Source organism: Lissotriton vulgaris, chromosome 5 (assembly GCF_964263255.1).
Source record: "Lissotriton vulgaris chromosome 5, aLisVul1.2, whole genome shotgun sequence".
NCBI classification, from domain to species: Eukaryota; Metazoa; Chordata; class Amphibia; order Caudata; family Salamandridae; genus Lissotriton; species Lissotriton vulgaris.
This window is the reverse complement of record NC_141693.1, coordinates 53720918-53744497: the sequence shown is the minus strand read 5'-3', so window position 1 is coordinate 53744497 and position 23580 is coordinate 53720918. Positions and strand designations below refer to the sequence as shown.

Genomic DNA, 23580 nt, shown 5'->3' with positions numbered 1-23580 from the left:
CTTTACCCGTAGCTCGGATGTCTAACGAGAGTCACAGCTCACTCTAGAACAGGATTATCCCCTTATGAAGTCGAGTTTGGATGGCCAGCAAATGTCTGGGGCGTCCCGCGACCTCGAAAGTTCTCCGACATAGAATACCCCTTATTGACAGATTGTCTTTGTCAAGATCCGCATCGTCGGTGGCATGAAGCCATCGGTAAACACGGACATTCAGTGCTTCGAACTACATTTCCCGGCAGGCTATGCAGACATCACGTAAACCAGTGATGCGCACGCATACCGGGAAATAAAAGGATGCAGAGAACGGCGAGAAAACGCCGATAATTCCGTTTGGATCATCAGATGCAGTGGTAGGATCTTTGACTTGTTCTGGCCCCAAGTCCTACGAACTCGTGAGTACTGTGCTGAATCGGGTGTGCGAGGCGTTGGTAGTTTCGATCCCAACCGCGCACTCCCCTTGCTGGTTTGCTGTTGAGTTTCTCTCGGCTGAGAGGGACTCGGTTTTGCAAACATCTTGTTGGGAATAACCAAGAGTTATTCAGACCGTAATTGCGGTCATCAGATGCGATAGGACTCACTTGCGGGATCTTATCTCTGAGCCTCGCATTCTATCAGAAAAAGATACATGTGCATATCGAACTTTGGTGTGTTCATGTTTTCCGGATGGAAGTATTCCTTGGTGTGACTACATAACATTAAGGAGAAGTACTCGCCATTAATTTCCTGTGTTCTCATAGTTTGTACAGGATTCATTATTATTTCTTTGTTCTCATTTCTTCAGGAGACAGGAGGGGTATTGGAACAGAAAAGTACCTATATTAAGAATATATGTGCCTAGCCAAGGGTATGTGTTCTATGCTTTCACCACTGTAGTAGGATTTGTTGATACGAAGCAGAGACCTTGATTGTGGTTTGCTTTCTGTTCACAGTTGAGTACAAGTTCCCGATACCTCTTCAGAACCATTGTCTCCATTTGGATGTGGCCTGTTGTATTTTCCTTTACAGGTATAGCTTGAGTACCTGGGGGGGGTGGAGGTTACCTTAAGAAAGCATCTAGGAAAACAGCGCTTAGAGTGAGGGAGGTAGGGTGTTCTAATTCCTTGTTCTTTGTCATTTGCAGATCTCCCTCCCCGCTGTCCCCTTCCTTTCCCGCGGCGTTTGTATTGTTCCAGTTGTCTGTATTCTTGTATTCAGACTCTGGGGCAGTCCAGAGGGTGCGGGAATTGGACTCGCAGCATTGCCCCGAGGAAGACGGAAAGCGGAGCCTGATAGAATTATCGGCCCACGAATTTTACCTCTTCTTGGCAGTGCTGTGATTCCGCCATGACTACCTTAGAGGATGTTTTGGCTGCTTTGGCCTTAGTACAGGTAGAGCTGGCAGCTTCCAGTAGAGAGGTTGCTGCAGCCAGGGCAGAGAATGCCCAATTACGAGCCAAGGTAGATAGATTACCCCCTCCCACGGTGGTACAAGATGGGGCATCAGGAGGTTCAGCTCCTACTACCTCTGTGGTGGTTGAAATGCCTGCACAGATCCCTCTTGCTCCTCCCGAACGATATTATGGGGATAACAAGAAAGTACAAGTCTTCATGACACAGGTCCAACTACATTTCATGTGTAAACCTAAGATGTTTTCCACACACCAAGCGAGGGTGGCTTTCCTCATTTCATATCTCGGGGGGGAAGCAGCACAGTGGGCGGTCCCCATAGTTAGAAGGGATGACCCCCTCTTATATCATTGGGATAATTTCAAAGAAGAATTTGAAAAAACATTCGATAGGCGAGCAGAAACCTTCACAGCAGATAGAGAATTGTTAAAATTAAAGCAAGGTGATGCAGATTTAGTCACGTATTTAAACAATTTCAGGAGGTTGGTGGCCGAAACTGACTGGCCGGAACCCAAGAGATCAGCCATCTTTTACCAAGGCCTCAGTGAAGAAATGAAAGATGTGCTGGCACAAATCGACCCCCAACCCCGTACCTGCTCAGCTTGGATAGATCTTGCTCTTCGTTTGGATCATAGAATGAAAGAAAGGAAGGGGGAACATAAGAGAAAAGATAAATCTGTAATGCCCTATGAACATGCGAGTAGTGGGGAAAAAACTAATCCTCCACCGGAGCCTATGGACATCGGAGCCGTGCGCGCCTCCTTAACTGCCAGTGAAAAAGAACACCGACGTAAATTAGGACTTTGTTTATACTGCGGGAAAAAAGGACACTTTGTTCGCGAATGCCCCGTAAAACCTAAAACCAACAAATACAGGGGAGGCCAAAACCTTGCAGGAATGGATGAGAAGGAGTCGGAAAACTCCAAAGCTTGAAGGCCAATGGAGGGAGGCTCTCAAGCACACATATCATCCCTTCATTTACCCCGGTTGCGGATTATGAGAGGAAACACCTCTTTCTGGACTTGACTATCTTGATTGGGGAGGTGAAACAAGACATTCGGGCAATGGTTGACTCCGGGGCTACAGGTTGTTTCATGGATATCGCCGAGGCCCGTCGATTGGGAGTGCAACTAGTCCCCAAAGAAAGTCCGGAAACAGTATACGCGGTTGATGGGAACGAATTACAAGCAGGACCCATCACATGTCATACTCAGGAGTATGAGGTTACCCATGACCACACACATCACGAATATTTGGTATTCAACATCATTGAAGCCCCACAATATGGGATCATCTTAGGGCTTCCGTGGTTACAAAAACATGACCCTGAGATACATTGGACCACTAAGACCGTTCAGTTTCTTTCTCCCTATTGTTTAGAACACTGTCTCACAGGTGTGTGGAGCCCGGCACAAGCATTGTGTTCCTTGCATACCATCGCCACAGCGGCGGAAAAGGAGGTGACCCTCCCACAATGTTACGCGGAGTGTTCAGTGACAAAGAGGCTGAGGTTCTGCCACCGCATCGTACGTATGATTGCCGGATCGACCTAATACCTGGTTCGATAATCCCTAATGGGAGGATATATGCTTTAACCCTTCCTGAAAATGAGACCTTACGAGCCTATTTGGATAAGTATCTAGCTTTGGGATACATCAGGCCTTCCAGATCCCCTGCAGCCTCTCCGTTATTTTTCATTCCGAAGGCTAATGGTGAAAAGAGGTGTTGCATCGACTACAGAGCGTTGAATTCCATCACCGTAAAAAATCAATATCCACTACCTTTGATCCCTGTGTTACTGGAACAGGTTCGATCAGCGCACATCTATACCAAGCTCGACCTGCGTGGTGCATACCATCTTGTTCGTATCAGAAGGGGTGATGAGTGGAAAACCGCCTTTAAGACGCGGTATGGGCTTTATGAGTATCGAGTAATGCCCTTTGGGCTGTGCAACGCCCCCGCCGCTTTTCAATTTTTTTTGAATGAAGTGTTGCGTGAATATCTGGATCATCATGTCATCGTTTACATAGATGACATCCTCATATATTCCAATTCTACAGAGGAACACATCACGCATGTGAAAACGGTGTTGCAAGCATTGATGAAACATCACCTATTCTGCAAGATCACCAAATGTGAGTTCCATGTAACAACGGTGGAATTTCTGGGAGTAATGCTCACTCCTTCCGGACAAGTGATGGCAGAGAGAAAAGTACAAGCTATTGTGGGGTGGCCTCAACCGAAGAACGTCAAGGATATTCAGAGCTTGTTGGGGTTCGCCAACTTCTACCGAAGGTTTATCTCAGGATTTTCCGGACTGGTTTCACCACTCACTCGGCTCACGAGAAAAAATGTTCGGTTTGTGTGGGATGAAGAAGCACAAACCGCTTTTGATAAACTCAAGACCGCTTTTTCCTCTGCACCCGTATTAACACATGCCAATCCCGACCTTCCTTTCCTTGTCGAAGCGGATGCGTCAGAAATAGCACTGGGAGCGGTGTTATCACAGAAAGAGGTCTCTACTGGAATGCTACATCCCATTGCCTACATGTCGCGCAAGTTAAGTCCGGCGGAGATAAATTATACCATCGCAGAAAAAGAGTTGTTGGCCATTCGGGATGCGTTTGTGGAATGGAGACACTGGCTGATGGGAGCAACACACGTAGTCACTGTATACACGGATCATCGGAATCTGCAGTTTCTGAGGGCAGCCAGACAGTTATCACCTAGGCAACTTCGCCGGATGATGTTTTTTGAGGAGTTCCGCTTTGTGGTTACATTCAGACCAGGATCTACCAACAGAAAAGCGGATGCACTCACAAGACGAGAAAATCTCCTACTTCCCACAGAGAAACCCATCCGATCCATCGTGGAACCGGCCAACGTCATAGGAGCAACGCAAACTAGTGATTTCTTGATGGGAATCGGAAGAGGTACACAGACCTGTGTATGGCGCACATGGCTTCGACATCATCCAGAATGGAAACTGAAAAACGGCATACCGATGAGAGGACAACAGGTTCTAGTACCCTCGCTCAAGTTGAGGAAAACGGTGTTCTCTTGGTGCCACGAAAGTCCCAGTGCTGGACATATGGGTTTTTTCAAGACATTGGAGAAAACCCAGAGACAATTCTGGTGGCCTTCCATCAGACCTGATTTGAGTCGTTGGGTGGCAGAATGTGTGACATGTAACCAGATGAAATCGGACAGACAAAGGCCTCAGGGACTCCTACAGCCTTTACCCACTCCAGAGCTTCCATGGGAGAGGTTTTCCGTTGATTTCATAGTTGGACTTCCGAAAGACCAAGGCAATACCACCATAGTGGTGGTTGTGGATTTTTTGACCAAGATGGGACATTTCATCGCTTGCCTGCAGGTACCCACTTCAGGGCAGTTGGCTCATTTGCTCCTTGTGAATATTGTGCGACTACATGGCCTTCCGAGAGACATTGTGTCGGATCGAGGGGCACAATTCACTGCTCGCTTTTGGAAAACATGGTGTACTGCTTTGCGTATCACGTCTTCAGTGTCCACCAGTTTCCACCCGCAGACTGACGGGCAAACGGAAAGACTAAATCAATCCTTAAAGCAGTATCTCCGTTGTTATGTGCAGACCAACAGTGACTCTTGGGTACATTGGTTGTGGGTGGCTGAAATTGCTTATAATAACACGCAACATGCATCCACTCAGCACTCACCCTTCTTTTGCTCCTACGGGCATCATCCTAGATTCACCCCGATGTTGTTAGCGAGTGACAATGTGAAGCTGCCAGAAGTGAGGGACAGATTGTTGCGAGTTCGCAAAATCCTTTTGAGTACACGCAAGAACCTGGTACAGGCCAAGGCAAGGTATAAACTCCAAGCTGACAAACATCGGAGACCCAATCCCAAGTATAAGAAAGGGGACTTAGTGTGGTTATCCACGAGAAACATCAGATTCAGGAAACATAGCGTTTTCAATCCCCGCTTCATTGGGCCTTACCGAGTGATGGGCCATGTGAACCCTGTGGCTGTTCGGTTGAGGTTGCCTGCACAGTTGCGCATTCACCCTGTTTTCCACGTTTCCCTCTTGAAACCCTCCAAGTGTCCGGTTAGGAAGGCCCCTTTGCCTATTTGGGTGCAGCAGGATAGTGAATACGAGGTGAATAGGATCCTGGACTCTAGATGGGTACGGGGTCGTCTTCAGTATTTGCTCTCCTGGAAAGGGTATGGTCCGGAGGAGAACTCTTGGGAACCTGCTGGGGCTGTTCGGGCTCCCAGACTGGTGGCCCAATTCCACCGACTATTTCCGAACAAGCCGCGTCCGGCTGCGGGTCCCCTTGTGAGGAGGGGTGTACTGTCAAGATCCGCATCGTCGGTGGCATGAAGCCATCGGTAAACACGGACATTCAGTGCTTCGAACTACATTTCCCGGCAGGCTATGCAGACATCACGTAAACCAGTGATGCGCACGCATACCGGGAAATAAAAGGATGCAGAGAACGGCGAGAAAACGCCGATAATTCCGTTTGGATCATCAGATGCCGTGGTAGGATCTTTGACTTGTTCTGGCCCCAAGTCCTACGAACTCGTGAGTACTGTGCTGAATCGGGTGTGCGAGGCGTTGGTAGTTTCGATCCCAACCGCGCACTCCCCTTGCTGGTTTGCTGTTGAGTTTCTCTCGGCTGAGAGGGACTCGGTTTTGCAAACATCTTGTTGGGAATAACCAAGAGTTATTCAGACCGTAATTGCGGTCATCAGATGCGATAGGACTCACTTGCGGGATCTTATCTCTGAGCCTCGCATTCTATCAGAAAAAGATACATGTGCATATCGAACTTTGGTGTGTTCATGTTTTCCGGATGGAAGTATTCCTTGGTGTGACTACATAACATTAAGGAGAAGTACTCGCCATTAATTTCCTGTGTTCTCATAGTTTGTACAGGATTCATTATTATTTCTTTGTTCTCATTTCTTCAGGAGACAGGAGGGGTATTGGAACAGAAAAGTACCTATATTAAGAATATATGTGCCTAGCCAAGGGTATGTGTTCTATGCTTTCACCACTGTAGTAGGATTTGTTGATACGAAGCAGAGACCTTGATTGTGGTTTGTTTTCTGTTCACAGTTGAGTACAAGTTCCCGATACCTCTTCAGAACCATTGTCTCCATTTGGATGTGGCCTGTTGTATTTTCCTTTACAGGTATAGCTTGAGTACCTGGGGGGGGTGGAGGTTACCTTAAGAAAGCATCTAGGAAAACAGCGCTTAGAGTGAGGGAGGTAGGGTGTTCTAATTCCTTGTTCTTTGTCATTTGCAGATCTCCCTCCCCGCTGTCCCCTTCCTTTCCCGCGGCGTTTGTATTGTTCCAGTTGTCTGTATTCTTGTATTCAGACTCTGGGGCAGTCCAGAGGGTGCGGGAATTGGACTCGCAGCATTGCCCCGAGGAAGACGGAAAGCGGAGCCTGATAGTCTTTATGAGTTGACAAAAAATGTGTGTTCTATTCACCAACAGATCACTGAGGCATTGTAGCCCCATCCAGAGGGTCCGGGCCACCGGATATGGCCTTGTGATTGGGTCCTAGTTCGCAACTTTGCAAGGAGGAGCAGCTTGGAGTCACACTGGAATGGACCTTTGTAGGTCCTTCTGGCCACACGGACTGCGGTGAAAGTTGACAGTCGGAAGCACTGGATACACAGCACACATTGTAAGCAGGTGCCCCTCCTGTTGCCTTAAGATAAGTGCTTAGCAGACAGGATTGGGAATTGTGAGACAGAACAAGTGCTGCGGTTCATTCCTTTTTCAGATCCCGCCTCATATGGGCACCAACGGAAGAAGAAAGTCCTGCAGTGCTGAATGAGGCGGTGCCACCTAAAATTAAGGTCATTCAGGAGCCCCAGTCTGTTGGCCCACCTGTGATTGAGTCATGCTCATGAGCCCCAGTGCACCGACCTGTCTGAGTGTGACCCTTTGCCTTCTGGTCCCCTGGATCCCAACCTCTTGTTCTCTGACCCCGCTGTGCTTAAAGTGTTGAGATACAAGTTGCGTCCCCGTAAAAGGACCAGTGCACCAAAGTGAAAGTTTAATGGCTAGGGATGAACTGCGTTGCTGAAGGATAGGGATGGACTGCATTGCAGAATAATAGGGTGAGTGTACCCTGCCCGTGGTACAAGAGATTGCTTAGGGAAAGGGAGATTGGTGTTTTTTTTCAGACAGTCACCGAACAGGGCGAACAAACTTAGTCTTTGAGGAGAAGATTTTGCCCTGCCACGTGGGATCGGGGTCCGAGCTGGACGCACAGCTCCACTGCCAGGACTCAACACCGCCAATGCCTGACAAACAATATATATAGTATTAATTTTGGTTTTCTTTTCCAGTCATTATTATTATTCCAGCTTGGCTCCAAGTGTAAGTCTTTTTCATTGTTAGACAAAAAAGAAAAATTATCCCTTTAGTCACCCCATTCATTAGGAGGAGCAGTCTTTTGCAGCTCCGCGTCCTGGGCAGGATGGGCCTGTTTGGTCAGCTTGGTATGTAAAAAGTAAAATTGTCTTTGTAGCAATTATTCTGATTTCTTTAATATTGGTGCTTGTGGTAACATTCTTTCTTGAGGAGAAATATCCCATACATACCTGGATTGGTACTATGTCTGTTCCCTCGGGCATATTTCTGTTACCCATCACCTCACAAGGAGGAACACAGGAAGTCTTATAAGGGTAATGTGTTCATCCAGACTTACATCAAACGCACACTGCTTATAATACGACAAAATATTGGATATGTGGGTTGCTGCCCTTCGTAACACATAAAAGTGAGAATATGCTACCCATGCCCCTGTCATATGTTAATAGTTGTGAGGGCTGGTTCATATTGCTTAGCATGGTCGGTTAATTTCCTCGGACTGACACACTGGAGCGAAAAAGTACTAGTTCTCGCACTCTGACACAGAATGTATGTTTCCAGCATAGAGTTCCTTCCGGTGATCCCACAGGCCGAGAGCAGTTCGGCTGGTTGTTCTTGAGCTCTTGCCTTCAGGCAAAAGGGGTGAGAGGGGGAAATTAGGCGCAGGTGGAAAGGGCAAATTTCCTACAGTTCAACGAATCTGCATACTACCCGTCCTTCCAAGCCCCACAATGTTACAAAAGATAAGCTGATACCCTTGGCAGTAGTGGATGTCATAGCCCCTTTTTGTGTTCAGGGGGCTGGAGAGAGAGCGGTGGGGGAGAGCAGATGTAACACTACTTACACATTGAGAGCAATAAAGAGCCCTCCCCTGATCCCGCCACCCAATGTTTATTTTGTTTGCGGAGCTCCCGGTTATGGTTGGCTCCCTGAGGGATGGTCAGGAAGGTGTGTCACCTTTCCTACATTCTGCCACCAGTATATACACCCCCTCCCAATTACCATAAAGACCATCTCTTACAGCGTAGGGATGCCCCTGCCCTCGGATTTAAGAGAATGACCAACACTGCAGATATAGATCAGACAGACACCACTCTGCAGCAGTTCACAGATGCAATGAAAGGCATTATACCGTTCTGGGGCCCTATGGCCAACTGTCTTAATATTAGATGGCTCACTAGGGTAGTAGAGGGGGTTATTAATACAACAACAGAAATATTGACAAACTTCACAGTAGAGGTCCAGGCTACGAGACTTGTTGCCCTTCAAAACAGGGTGGTTTTAGACGTTATCTTAGCTGATCGGGGTGGGGCCAGCCGCGTCATTGGCGTTATTGCCTCCGTTTATGTACCTGACCATGCCCCCACTGTGTATGCTACCATACTGATGGTGCATAAGATAGCCTCAGAGATACATCAGGTGAACGGTACCTGGTCACTCATGGGTTGGTTCTGGGGCCTTTTTGCTACTTGTGGTTGGAAGATTCTCATTTTCCAGGTTGCCATAGCAGGTATTATCCTGACATGCTGCTTATGTACACACTGTCTCCCTGCTTGCTGTGCCTGCTATGTAACAATGCTCAAGGCGCGTCCCAAGACAGTGAGAGACGATTCTAATGCAAAGGCAATGCTGATTCAGGGTATACAGGACTTGCTTAATATAGACGAAAGCATCTTCGAGTATTGATTATGTATGTTGGCATTCTACAGGACAAGCTATAGTGAACAGTCATGTACTTATGATGATAGACTATGTGAGTATTTCCCTTTCCCCATTTTAAGAATTGTAAAGACCCTTACCTGATAGCACCAATAAAAATGTAAGCATGAAATGCTAAAAGGAGGGTCTGTTAGATTTGAAATGTTATTTCCGTAATGCATAGAACTGAAATGCCCCTTTTGCTATGCTCAAACTCTGTTCCGTGTTAAGTTAGCATTCATGGTGCCATTTTTATCTACGCCATCTTGTTCTTTAACCGAGATCGAGCTTCTGTCTCATGATGCCCGCTTCAGCAGAAAGCTGCCACTGTGCCTCCAGCTTGTACTTCTCAAGGTTGAAGCTTCGCTGCACTAATGAATGTACTATCTATTGTTGCATACCTTTTCTGTTAGATAGACTCGTTTGCACCATCTTAGAATGGTAAGCACCGGCCACTGGACTTGGGGTCGAGTTAGCATGTAGACAAAGCCTCAGAAACGTGGTATTATAAATAGGATTATGGCGCCTCTCGGTAGAATCACACCGGCTGATCACCGAAAACGGTAGAGAGCAGGAGCTGTGTGTTTCTCTGAATGAATACAACAAACTGAGAACCCAGAATTAGAGTTGGAAAGGAGACTGTACACCTGTTAAAATATCGTGGACTCGCCGCGTACATCGGAACCCCAATGTGGGTCGGAAGTATCACCACATTTCAAAATGTACTGATTTTAAACACCTGGCCTTGAGGAAGTTGCGGGACTACACCCCCAAATGTAACGAAACACGTGTTGGCTGTGGCTGTTTTTCAACTGATATACAAGAACACCGAAATAAAATGAAAAAAGAACTAGACGGAATTGTTTCGAAATTTATGTTGAATGATGATGATATAATTTAGTGCTTTTTTTCACACTAGGGAAACCAGTTTGCAATTAGACGTGTGCTGGGTATTTAAGTATATCGAGTTAGCATGTACCCAGTCAGTGCTTCTTTGTTCACCATGGCCTGAGTTGGAAAATTCCAGTTTGGGCGGTACTTTGGGGGTGTTGGAAATGTATAATTTGTGTTACTATGTCGAAGGGGGTCAGTCCCTCGCCAGTCCTCTCAGGAGACTGGTCAGACCGCCCTTCTCTGCAGCGTATGATTAATAAATGCTTCGGTTTGTATTCTGTCTGACCGACTCTTCATTATTTGAAAGGTAAAGAGGTGGTCACGATGCGACCCGGGTGACCCTATTCAGGTCATTTCCTTCATGGAGGCTCCGCTCCTGGGACATCTTCCTTTCCACAAGAGCCAACCTCCTTTCCTCTCTAGCTTGTTCCTTCTCCAATTTCAGTTTGGGAAGCTTTTGTTTCTGCTCTAACTTGGCAAGCTCCAGCTTGAGCTTTGTCTCTTACCGGCTATCTGCCAGCTTCTCTGGGGATAGGTTCTTTGATGAGACACTGCTCCCTGCTCTAGTTACCACCACTGCTTCCAGCACGTCATTGGCCCCGACCACCGACAGTCCCAGATCCAGCTCAGCATCTAGGATCAGCTCCTCGTTGTCCTCAATCTCTTGCTCCTCCTCTTCTGGGGTCCCGGCCCATGAATTACGGGCCCCTGCCCAGGCCCGCAGCACCTATTACAGCTCCACCCTCCTGGTGAAGCCTTTAGTGGACAGGTCGACCCTGTAATCCATGAGCTGGCCACGGTGTGCGTCTCCAGCTTGGCCAGCTCACAACCCATCAATGCAGGTGCAGATGCTTCTCCACAGAGACATGGTTTAGCAAACAATCAAAAAGCCAATTAAGGAGGTATGAAAAAGAGTTCGGATTGGTCTTCAGTGTAAAGTAGTAGTGAACACTGAAATACTACATGGTATTGCACAAACGCAAGTCCTAACTTCTCAACCGATCACCAATGTCAGAATTTGTGTTTCTGGTTGTCAGAGTATGCACCTTGTCCGAGCAGGAACCACAATCCTAGTCAGGGATAGTGAGATACACACTAAAAGATAACCTGTGCCCACCCTCTGGTAGCTTGGCACAGAGCACTCAGGCGTATCTAAAGAGGCCATGTGTAAAGTATTTGTGCAACACAACACACAGTAACACAATGAAACCACCACAAAAAGGATCCACACATGTATAGAAAAATAGATTATGATTTTATATATCAAACAAAATCAAAATGACAAAGATCCAATAAGAAGTCGAGATATGAATTTTCGAAGATTAAATGTGGTTCTAGCTCTAGCACTTAGAAGCAAAAAACGATTTAAGGGGTTACGTTGTTTGGAAGACTGGGACAAAGTCAAGAGTTTAGGCTTCCTACAAAGAAGCGCAGGCCAGCTACAGGACCCACACAGGGCCTGCTGAGCAAAAGCACTTGAGTCCTTGAGGCAAGCACGAGATTCAGGATACGTCAATCTCACTCCCGCAGTTAAAGAGCTGGCTTGTTTTGTTCCAGGTGTTGATGGTGATGCGCCTTTCCGGAGACAAGCTTTGGTTCCACAGAGGGTTCATTCAGTAGCCGATGGGCTGGGTTTCTCTGTGAATGTCGAAGAGATGCATCGATCGTCTTTCAGTGAAGGCAGCAATTCAGTGGTCTAAGTGATGCATCTGGAACCATGCACCAAGTTTCTCCATGCTTGTGAGAGCGATGTGTCAATCGTCCTTCAGTGGTTATGGCAATGAGACAGTTCCAGTGACACTGCTCGTCGCAGCAGAGTATGTGTCGATTTTGATGGAGCAAGTACTTGGAGTCACTTCTAATGAACCAGGCACAGAAGTAGGGTTAAACACTTTGATGTCCCTGATTCTTTGAAGAACTGGAGGCTAGTCAGCTAGCCCTTGGAGACACTCTGGGACAGTTAGAGAGAGCAGACAGGCAGCAGAGAGCACAAAAAGGCAGCATTTTTCCAGAAATGCAGTCTATCAAGTAAAAATCCTCAGAACAGCAGTCCTTCTTCTTGTCCAGTGGTTTCAGTTCCAGGAGTGTACTACCTGGAGAGGTCAGACCCATTGCTTATACCCAGTTGTGCCTTTGAAGAGGAGGTGGCTTCAAAGAAGAGTCTTTGAAGGCAATAGAAGGTCTTTCTTCTCAGCCCTGGCTACAGAATATCTGTAGTGGGTAATCAGCCCTTTGTTAGGCGACAGGACACTGCCCATTCTGGTGTAAGTGTCAGCTCATCCCTCCCATCCTGCCCATGATGAGCCATAAGGATGAAGATGGGCACTGAGACACACCTTTCCTACCTTGGTGTATGGCTGTTTAGAAGGAATGCACAAAGTGCAGTTGTCACCCACCCACGTGTTTTAGAGACAGGCTGCAGGCATACAGAGCTGTAATGGCAGAGAAATGTCCACGTTCTTAAAAGCGGTATTTCTAAAACAGTAATGTTAAATATGACTTTACCAGAAATGAGAATTTATAATTATCATTCCAAAGATATAAAACATGATATGACTACTCATTCTCAATCAGGAATTACAGTTTAAGAGTGTAATAAGGAAATCCAAATTTTAACCTATGAGAGGAGTAGGCCTCACAGTAGTAAAAAACGTAATTTGGGTTTTTGCCACTACCAGGACATGTTCTAGCTTTTACTTACACAGCACCCTGCCCTATCGGCTACCTACGGCCCAGCTATAAGGTATGGCAGGAGGTTAACAGAGAGGTGTCAGGACTTTGTAAGGTGCAGGGGGTATCAGTAGTGAGGCATGTAGCCATTGTTTATGAAAACCCATAGTAATTTAGACATGATAGTGTACATTCACCTTTGCTGGCAAATACATTTTATTTTGAGAAGGTGACAGAGGTGCTGAGAGGGTGGTGGATGGGTAGGTCAGACAACCAATAGTTTGGGGGGTGGGGGCAGAAGTAACATCTCAGAGTTCCTTCTGGTGGCGGACTGAAGGGCGCTAAGGATGAGGCTGCACTGCCTTTTAGCTATGTTTGCGATAAAGAAATACCATGTACATACATACAAACATACATATATACATATTAGTAGGTGTGACAATATAATTAAGATGTGCCCAGCTTGCTCCTGAATAAAGTGGCTTTCTGACAACACTCAGGTGTGCGTGATGATTCCTTCCGAAACAACAATTTTCATTTTTTCTTCCATATGGAACATCTCCGAATAATGCAGTAAATGTGTAGCCTGAAATTACCGGTCTCCACAGCATCAGTATTTCCAAGAGCAAAATGACTGCAGTAGAATTTCTTAAGATCCAAGGAGGGGAGCAAGAATCAAACATGAACCAGGTCAGGAGATCTATCATCTGTGGAGATGCTCAAGGTTGAAAAAAAACACTATATTTCAAATGCATGCAATCCCAAAACATCTTTTAAAACTTCTGGAAAAGTTATAAGGTAGAGATGCAAACCAAGCAATTGGACTCTGATTTGAGAACTAGTGCGTACTGTCATCACAAAAATACCTTTTAAGTTATTTTGCTTCTGCTGCCTCGAGTTGAACTGATCAATGTTTTTTTTGGGCTGTGTGCATAGTTAGATGTTTTGCTGTTTTGGCATGTGTGCGCACTTTATCAAGAACATAGCTATAACAAACTATATCATTTTCATAAACAGTATCAAACTTGCATAAAAAACCCAATCGTATTTACCTTTATAACTCTTCACCACCTCTGGGCACTGAGGCATCACATTACTACATCTGAAACAGTAAATAAATAATTTTGGTGTTACAGAACAAACACTGTTTACAGGATAACATAAGGAACACCACAGACAGCCTGTTATCCATATCCATACTAATATTATAAAGAGAGAGACGAAACCTTTGAGGCAGGTAAGCTCCGGAACCACAGTGCCAACAGGAGCACTGCATGCAGCATTGGAAAGGTGAGGCAAAGCAGATGGACATAGGCTATACACCAGCGCAACATATACTTTGGAGGGGACAAAGCACGTTGTAGGACAAAGTACTCCGTTGGAAGTAGCACCAGCTCTGAGGTGGGAGTGTGCGTTCAGTGTTGTGGTGGGCGTGTGCGTTTATGGATTGTAAATCAGGTTCTGATTAAGGTATACCACAGGTAGCCACTTACCAGGGATTGTGATTGGCCGCTGAGGGGGAGGCAATTTGCACTATCTAATCAGTGTCACACAGCTACTCATAACAACTGCCACAAGTAAACGGCAGCCCACGGGGAGCCACTTACCAGGGATTGTGATTGGCCACTGAGGGGGAGGCAATTTGCACCATCTATTCAGTGTCACACAGCTACTCATAACAACTGCCACAAGTATACGGCACTAACCATTACTAATTACTAAGTACATGTAACTCCAAAATGCACGCAATAGGTGAACACTGAAGTATTACAATTCTGCTACTTCCTACCTCTACTCATTACACCACCTTACACGCAAGCTGGAACACACCATACCAGCCTGACAGTCATTCTCATACTAATTATCCACACTACTCCTGGAACAATCAAACATGGTGAAGAGGAAGACACAACTTGCCAGAGCAACCTCCAAATCATGGGCACAAAAAAAACTACGGCTACACAAAAGCCAAGATAACACTGTGCAAATGTTAGCTCGCATATCTGCTCCATCGACGTTTGCTTTATGGAGTGAACCAACTGTGCGCCGTTCTGTGCGGCTTGCTAACAGGAGTGCATGCATCACCACCTCCAGTGCTACAGAGACTCACTCACACAAGCTACTAACAGACATGCCTGCCACTTTGCGTGCCGTTAACCAGCACAACACACAACACATCGATGTAACACCCAGTATTACAGGTACACTACTACTATGTAACCTCCAACAACCACCAATTACTGTAAGACAACACCCTCACATTGGACACACTGAAAGATCCGCCTTCCAATACAACCCAGTTTGTGACTACATCAACCATATGGACAAGGTCTGTAACAAGTGCTACACCCTTAAATGGAAGGCTGAACCTCAAGGACTTTGCTGCTCCTCTGGGAAAGTCAATCTTATCAACATTCAAGAACCACCACTGCTCATTAGACAACTACTCAATGGGACACATCCACTTTCAAATCTATTTTTAAATCATACACGGCGTTACAATACTCTCTTCCAAATGACATCCTTTGGAGCTAATACACATCAAGGGAGGTATAATGCACCGACCACGGATGAGGTTGCTGCTCTTTTAGTAAACGAGAACAAAGGCCCTCGCGACATTATATATACATTATATATACAGCACACAGTGATGTTATCTACAATGATGGAACTAATACTGAGAAACAATTTCTTTATGTTCGACGAGACGTGGTATTGCCAAAAAAGAGGTGTCGCCATGGGGTCGAGATTTTCACCCTCTTTTGCGAACCTCTTCATGGGCACACTGGAATCAGATCTAATTTGGGGTACTAAAGGCGCTCTATATATCGACTCCATTATCTTTTGGGGCGGCCAATATATCGATGATTGTATTTTACTTTGGTTTGGTTCAGAGGAACTTCTGACCAGCTTTTTTCAACACTTGAATAATAACTCATGGGAGATCAAGTTCACAATGGAATACAGTAGGACACACATTGAGTTTCTTGATGTAGAATTTTATATCTCCAACGATACCTTACAGAGCAGGCTTTTTAGAAAGTGCACTGCATGCAATGCGATCTTCCATGCTTCTAGTTCACATCCTCCACACCAAATCAACTCCATACCCTACGGAGAATTTCTGAGGGCTAGAAGAAATTGCACTGAGGACTTTGAGTTCAAAAAATGTCTAAACAGTATGAAAGACAGATTCTCTACGAGAGGTTACCCAATGAATGTAATCCGCAAGGCTGAGATGAGAGTTGGTAGAGTGAATAGACCTGACATATTGCTTTCACAAACATCAAGACTACCACGCAAAGACACTTTGAGACTGATCACCGATTTTAATTCCCTACATGGTGCGTTACGCAAAAGCGTGACTAAACATTGGGGACTTTTGAAATCTGAGAGAGCGATTAGAGACTTCATTTATGACAAACCACAGATTGCTTTCAGGAAAGGCAACACACTCAGGGCTAGATTAAGCCCAACTGTACCACGTGGTACCAACCTCACGACCTGGATGACGCAACATAGTCTTGGTTTTTATAAATGTGGATTCTGTACCATGTGCAGATGGGCTAAACATTGCACTACTCATTTCACTAGTCCGAGAGGTGAAAATGTTGCCATCAAAATGAACATTAACTGCACCACCAAGTTCGTAGTCTACATAATTGAATGCAACTGCGGCAGATACTATGTGGGCAGCACAATTAGACAGAATAACAGAACATCTGAGAGCTATACACAAACGAGACCCCAAGTATCCTGTGGCATTACTTGTCGCTGCATGCCAAAGTGAAGAAAGTGACATACATGTACGATTCTTTGGCATTGACGTGGTCCCACAAGGTGTCAGGGGTGGTAATAGGGAACTTAAGCTACATTGTACAGAGGCCATGTGGATCATGCGCTTACGTACGGTCGAGCATGGAATGAATTATGACCACGAGTTGCAATATTTCTTAGGTGATTGATATGTTTGTGTAAAATTTCCTGTTAGAAATGTGAGCTTGTAATTGGATACACGTCGGACTGGTTAATGAGGCTGATACTTGGCCGGTGAACTCTTTATCATATTGTCGTAGAGCATCACTCATGTACAGATCTACATACATATGTCTTTCTGTGCATACTTCTCCTTTCTGTCTACTTTGCTATATATTTCACTTGATGTTCAATTTGTGAACTTTTTGTCCATTCAGTGTGATGATATACACCAATACCATAACAGCGTTTTATTCTACAGAGTACAAGATGCGTAATGTACTTAAGACAATTGAATGTTGAGGGATATTCCTTTACTGTTCTGCAAGACTGGTTATCAATTGACTTGTAAAATCCCCTTTCATCTTTAATAAGAGCCTTTTTACTAGTCACATTTTGACACTTACGGTGGCAATATACACCTCCAGAAATATTAGGACATTGTGGTTGATATGTTTTCTTTTATGTTTATAACCTATATATCTGTGAATCAGCTACTGATCATTATTCAAATGTATTGTATCTAGCCACGTATGTGTGGGACCTGCACGCATGCACATACTCGCACACACAAAGTATTGCATGATGACTTTATATCACGCTGTCCTTTTCTATTGTTAGGGAATTGACTTATTAAACGATCTTCTGGGAGTAATTTCGCAGTGTTACTCCTTCCGATCTCGTCTTTTTATGATGGTATTCAAGCAGTCCTTCGGGATCAGGACGAACAGTCCTGCTCTTACTTCCCTATACGCCTTACGCCGGTAGCACGCAATACGGTTAGCGGCCCAGTCTCCGATGAACGTCTGTTACGTTACGTTTCCTATCTAACGTCCGCAACTTCCGGGTCACATGTCCATACAGGAACACGGCAACCCGGGAGTAAGTGGTTTCACTGCACTCATGTGAATCAGGTAAGGTTCTGGTTCCTCTGATTACGATCATTGTTTCGCTTGTCATTTTGGCTTGATTTTTTCCAAGCCTGATAACTGACAGTATCTTGTCTCTGCTGTTTCCAGACATTACGGTGACACTTGGGATCTTTATCGAGATCGTACACGACTCCTGGGCACTACACATCTTTACACCATCTATAGGTAAGATGGTAGCTGGCGTACAGGGTCATTACTAATATGATCCCTGTGACATACGATGTTTTGTTTTATATACGTGCTCTCGCTCAACTCAAGTTCTGATCCTTATGCTATTTAACATTACAGAATCGCACGATGTTCACGATTCTTCTATACGTTGCCTACGCATTATACTGGGACTCTGCTTAGTGATCACCCACTCTGAAACAGGGGTAAGAACCTTTTATCAGGACTTTACAATGCCGTACATGGTGTTTGATATTTTCTAGGATCTGTAATTTTCTTAGTTTATTTCCGGGATACTAGTGAATTACCCAATGCACACCCAGCTAATATTATTGAGTGCCAATCTTACTTTCAGATTAGGGGCACAATACTGTGCCTATTTAGTTAGTTTTGCTAGACGTAACAGAAGAACAGTGTTTCGATTCTAATAATAACTACTCAGGATTCTAACTGTGATGGACACTTTTACTATTGGATATTGTTACAATATTTTCTCCTGCCCTTTAGCATTACATTAATTTGGTGTTTTTTTTTTGATATTAATCAAATAATCGAGACTCCGGCTGTTTACCCTCATATTATCTCATTACCCACATTGTTTGACTCTTCTACAGTGTGGACATCATTTCCCTACAACCAAGGTCACGGGCCCTGCTGGGTAGGAAATATCACCAGCAGAGCGGTGAGATATGTTCTTGAGAATTTTGATTCTTATATATATGCCCCAGCTCTCAGAGAAAATATTTGACTTATGAGTTCTTCCTCCTTTCTTCTTCTTTATATTTCATTTATACAGACCTCCCGGTTTGACACAGCCACGTTTAGGTATGTGTCTTCTCCACGAATATTCGCACCCACACGTCACCTTGATTAATGGTTATTTTACACGAAGTGTGAATGAACCGATCACTACTAGCTACACTCGTTTGCATGATATTTTACACGATATGTCTATACAGAACTCCTATATTTTATGAGGAAACATTAACTAAGTCATGTTATATTAAAAGAATTTTCCCCTATACTATCCTCACCTAGACTCTTTTCACATGGTCACGTATACACTACCAGCACAAACCGTTAATCGCTCAGTATGCGCACAATTGCCACAATTACGTTTGGGTGCACTCATTTGCCAATATAAGTTTTGTTTCACTCCAGTGGAAGCTATGACATGTTTTCACACACCATGAGATGTTGTGATCAATATTACTGCACAACTTCATACGAGATGCTCCATTGTTACCTATTTGTTATTTCAGCCCTGAGGATTCGCATAGGCGATGAAACATGTCGGCTGGCTGTCTAACATAATAAATGATTCATCGGACTACTCTCCCACAGGAGATCCCCACTACTTTCTGTTGCTTTGTTTATTTGTACTCTGTTACATGACTGTTATATAATTTTTGTTTGATATTTGTGTGTGTGCATAGGGTACACCTGTTATTCATTTAGTTGGTAGTTTCTTCTACTAACTGCTGAATTGTTCCAAGGGTTTTCCACTCACCCAGTTGCACCACTTCTACACAGTGCGCTACTTATTGATGCGTCCACTGATGGCAGTGCACCCTTTGCTAATTTGACATCGAAAACCTTTTAGGATTTGTCAACACGTTATATTACTCTCTACCTTCACAGGCTCACCCAGGTACATGCACGAAAAAACACAGGATGCCATGACATACGTCAGACACTATGGGAAACCCGATTTGTTTATCACCTTCACATGCAATCCAAAATGGCCAGAAATTAAACATCACTTATTCCCAAATCAAAAATCGTACGATAGGCATGACATCGTAGTACGTGTGTTCAATTTAAAGGTGAAAGCACTAATGAAGCTGCTGAACCAAAAAGCAATCTTTGGTACAACTAAAGCGTACATCTTTACAATAGAATGGCAAAAAAGAGGACTACCTCACGTACACCTTTTATTGTGGCTTGAGAGTAAAATACAGCCTGACGAAGTAGATCACATCATATCAGCCGAGCTGGGGGGGGGCGTGGCTTGAGCGTCGATGGCGGCGGTCGCCTAAACGCTCGGCTCCTAGACAGAGCCTGAATTTATCCTGTTCCAAGAGGGTCCCGGGCGCCCCAGCCTCCCCGAATCGGAGTGCGCCAACGGGGCCGACGCAGCCGACTCGGAGGCGACAACGGAGGACCCGAGGAGCGGCTGGTGACAGAAATACGAAGGTCCGAGGGGAGAGTGGAGCGGAGCACAAGATGGCACCCGCTCCGTCTCCGTAGGCCCGGGTTAGATTGCGACCCGGAGAGGCAGCCGACCCCGGACCAATCCTGCCTCCTACCCCGTCCGCTGGGACAGCGGAGCTGCGACCGAGTAACGGATCGGTCAAGAACGCTGCGGAACCTGCGAAGAGGCGCCCGCCAAGACTGCTCTCATCCTGCCTACACCACGAGGGCCCCGGGAGGCGGTGAACGTAACGAGAGAGGCCGTGCAACTGTGAGTGACGCCCTGCACCTGAAACTGGACATACCCAGCGCCCTCGCGGGTGAAAATGTGCGGGCCCCAGGCTTAAGGGGACACCGGGAGCAGCAACTCCGAGCCAGGACAGTCCCCCGGGTGGCGATCAGATCCAGAGGAACCACCAGGAAACAGCGGTTACTAGGCCCCTCCTGCTGGTTGGCTCCGGGGAAAACTTAGCGGTAACCCGCTGGACGGACGTAGACTCCGGGCCCCCCGCACTGTCCCACCGAGATCTGGCTGGCGGCGAACTTGTTATCTGCGGATTGTGGGGTTTTCCCCCTCCTCCGGCTTTGCATCTCCTGGGCCCCCGCTGGTGGACACAGCAACTATGGGGAAACTGAGAGGCCCTAAAGGTGGTGCCCAGACCTCGGACACGGAGGCCACCGACAAAGAGGACAAGATGGATCCGGAGAAGTCGGGGGGTCCCCAATTACAACAGCAGTTTGATAGAATCCTTGAAGCAATTGCGGACACTCGATCGGCCCTCCAGCAAGACATCGCCCAGGTGGCAACAAGTCTGGGCCTGCTTCGAGCAGATCACGGTAAACTCTCGGACAGGGTTAAGGACGTGGAATGCTCAATAGGAGCCTTGGAACCCGCGCAAAAAACTCTGGCGGCCACTGTGAAAGACGCTTTAACCCGCATTGGAGACCTGGAGAGACGGGCGGAGGACGCGGAAGGGTGCAATAGGAGAAACAACATCCGTGTGGTGGGCCTCCCAGAGAAAATCGAAAATAGCGACATGGTGGCCTACCTAGAGGACTGGCTCCGAACTGTGGTGGCGCCTGAGGGGCTCTCCTCCTTTTACACCTTGGAGCGGGCCCACAGGGTGCCGGCCAGACCGCCGCAGCAGGGCCGCTCCCCGCTTCAGGTGGTGGCGCGACTGTTGCACTTTCGGGACAGGGACCACCTCCTCAACGCCGCCCGGCAAAACGGACCGTATCAAGTGGAGAATAGCCAAGTAAACATTTTCCTGGACTATACTTACGAAACACAACGGAAGCGTACCTCCTTCCTGGCGATCAAGCAGGAATTGCGGAGCGAGGGCATCCAGTACTCGTTGTTGTTCCCGGCGAAACTCCGCATCATCCTGGACGACACGACCAAATTCTTTGACAATCCGGATGACGTCTGCAGCTGGCTTGAATTGTATCGAGCAGGCAAAGACGGCTTTGGGTCCTCTTTCCAATTTGCATCGGAGGTGGGCTGCCAACGGAGATCGAAGAGGATCCGGAATCTCCGCGGCAGATCGGCTGTGGAGGACTCGGAGACAGGTGGTGGGGGGCCTTTATCGGACACGGAGGACTCTGAAACGGACAGTGTGACTCTGCCTGTGATAACCCCGGACTCGGCGGAGGACCTGCTGGATGGACAGGAGTGACCCTGGGTGAGCTAATTCCGATTGCGGGTGGGGATGGTGAGCGCGGGGGGGGTCCGTCGGGGGTAGAGTTGGTTAATGATGCAGGGAGGGGACTGGGGTTGCACCTTTTCCCAGGTCCAAAACAATTGTGGGCTCGATCATGTCTCGGTAGTACAGAGGCGTGGAGACCCCCTATTGACGCTCGGCCCCCACTCAGCCCTTAAGGCATACCTGCGGTGGCTACCGCCAGGTTAGTTGGGGGGGAAGGGATTCTGAAGGGTAAGGTTTGGATGGGGACTAGATGGTACTATTTGGGACCTGTTCTTGGAAGTGGGATAGGAGTATGGGTTTGGGGGGAGTTCTGTTTTTGTTGTGGGGGTCAACTGCCATTGGTGTGGATCTACTTGAAAGCTTGATCATGCTTGACCGCTACTGGGGGAAACGGAACGTGACATTATGGGACAATGGCTGATATATCCAACCTAAAATGCATTACTTTGAATGTGCGGGGCCTGCACACCATGTCCAGACGACACAAGGTTCATGCCTACCTGGTGCGCAGGGGGGTGCAAATAGCGCTGCTGCAGGAGACACATCTCACTAAATCAGAAGGTTTAGCGCTACAGCGTAGGTGGAGAGGGCAAGTGTATTACACGTCATATTCAGCTTATGCGAGAGGTGCGTTGATCTGGGTGAGAGCTGGGGTGCCCTTACAGGTGGCTAAAACTGTGATAGATCCAGAGGGGCGGTTTGTAGCCATCACCGGTAACCTGGGGGGCAGAGCCTTGAACATATGCTGCATTTACGCGCCTAATGTGGACCAACTCTCTTTCCTCACTGCGTTATCGGGCTCTTTGGCCCACTGTTTATCAAGACCCATCTTACTAGGGGGGGACTTTAATTCGGTGATGGACGTCGATCTCGACCAATAACACCCCCCCCTCCCGGACTCTCCAGTTCGTCGAGTAGCCAAAGGCAGGCGGGAATGGCAGGCCCAATGGGGACTGACAGACATATGGCGAGCGCAACACCCGTGTACCCGTGATTACTCTCACTTCTCCGGCATGCACGAGTTGCACGTGCGACTGGATGGACTGCTAGGTTCGGCGGAACTTGTAGTAGCGGCAGTGAGAAATAAGTACCTGACAAGGACCATCTCCGACCACAATCCTCTATTGGCGGACTTCCGGTGGCCTCCGGGCACCCCCAGTGTGCCCACTTGGAAGTTACGCCCCGAGATCTTGGAATACCTGGTGTTTAAGACAGAACTGGAGGACAAAATCACTGAGTACTTTGTAGAGAATGAGGGTACGGCCGGGTCGAGAGCCACGGAGTGGGATGCATTTAAAGTGGTGGTTCGGGGATACTGTATCACAAAGAAGGTAGGAATGCGCAGGGTTATTCTGGATGATCTGGATAAGGCTGATCGGAAACTCCGCGAGATGGCGCTTGCTCGACCCGGCCATCCAGAACTGCAGGGGCAGACCCTGGCGGCAAGGGAAGCGGTAGCCGTGGAAGTTGAACGACTCCGTGGATTCGACTATAAGGTTACTTAACGAGATCATTAGCTGAAGGTGACAAGTCGGGAGCGCTCCTAGCCTGGCTGGCCAATCCCATGCGGCGAACCA

General features: G+C 46.8%; 1 protein-coding gene across 1 annotated transcript in view; it reads right to left on the bottom strand.

Moving 5' to 3' along the window:
- Positions 1-23580, bottom strand: part of LOC147710130 (E3 ubiquitin-protein ligase TRIM39-like) — a 151665-nt gene that overhangs the window by 16922 nt on the left and 111163 nt on the right. The window contains exon 5 of the mRNA XM_086920825.1: positions 14082-14131. Coding sequence (XP_086776951.1) covers positions 14082-14131 — 50 coding nt within the window. The remainder of the gene's footprint in view (positions 1-14081; positions 14132-23580) is intronic.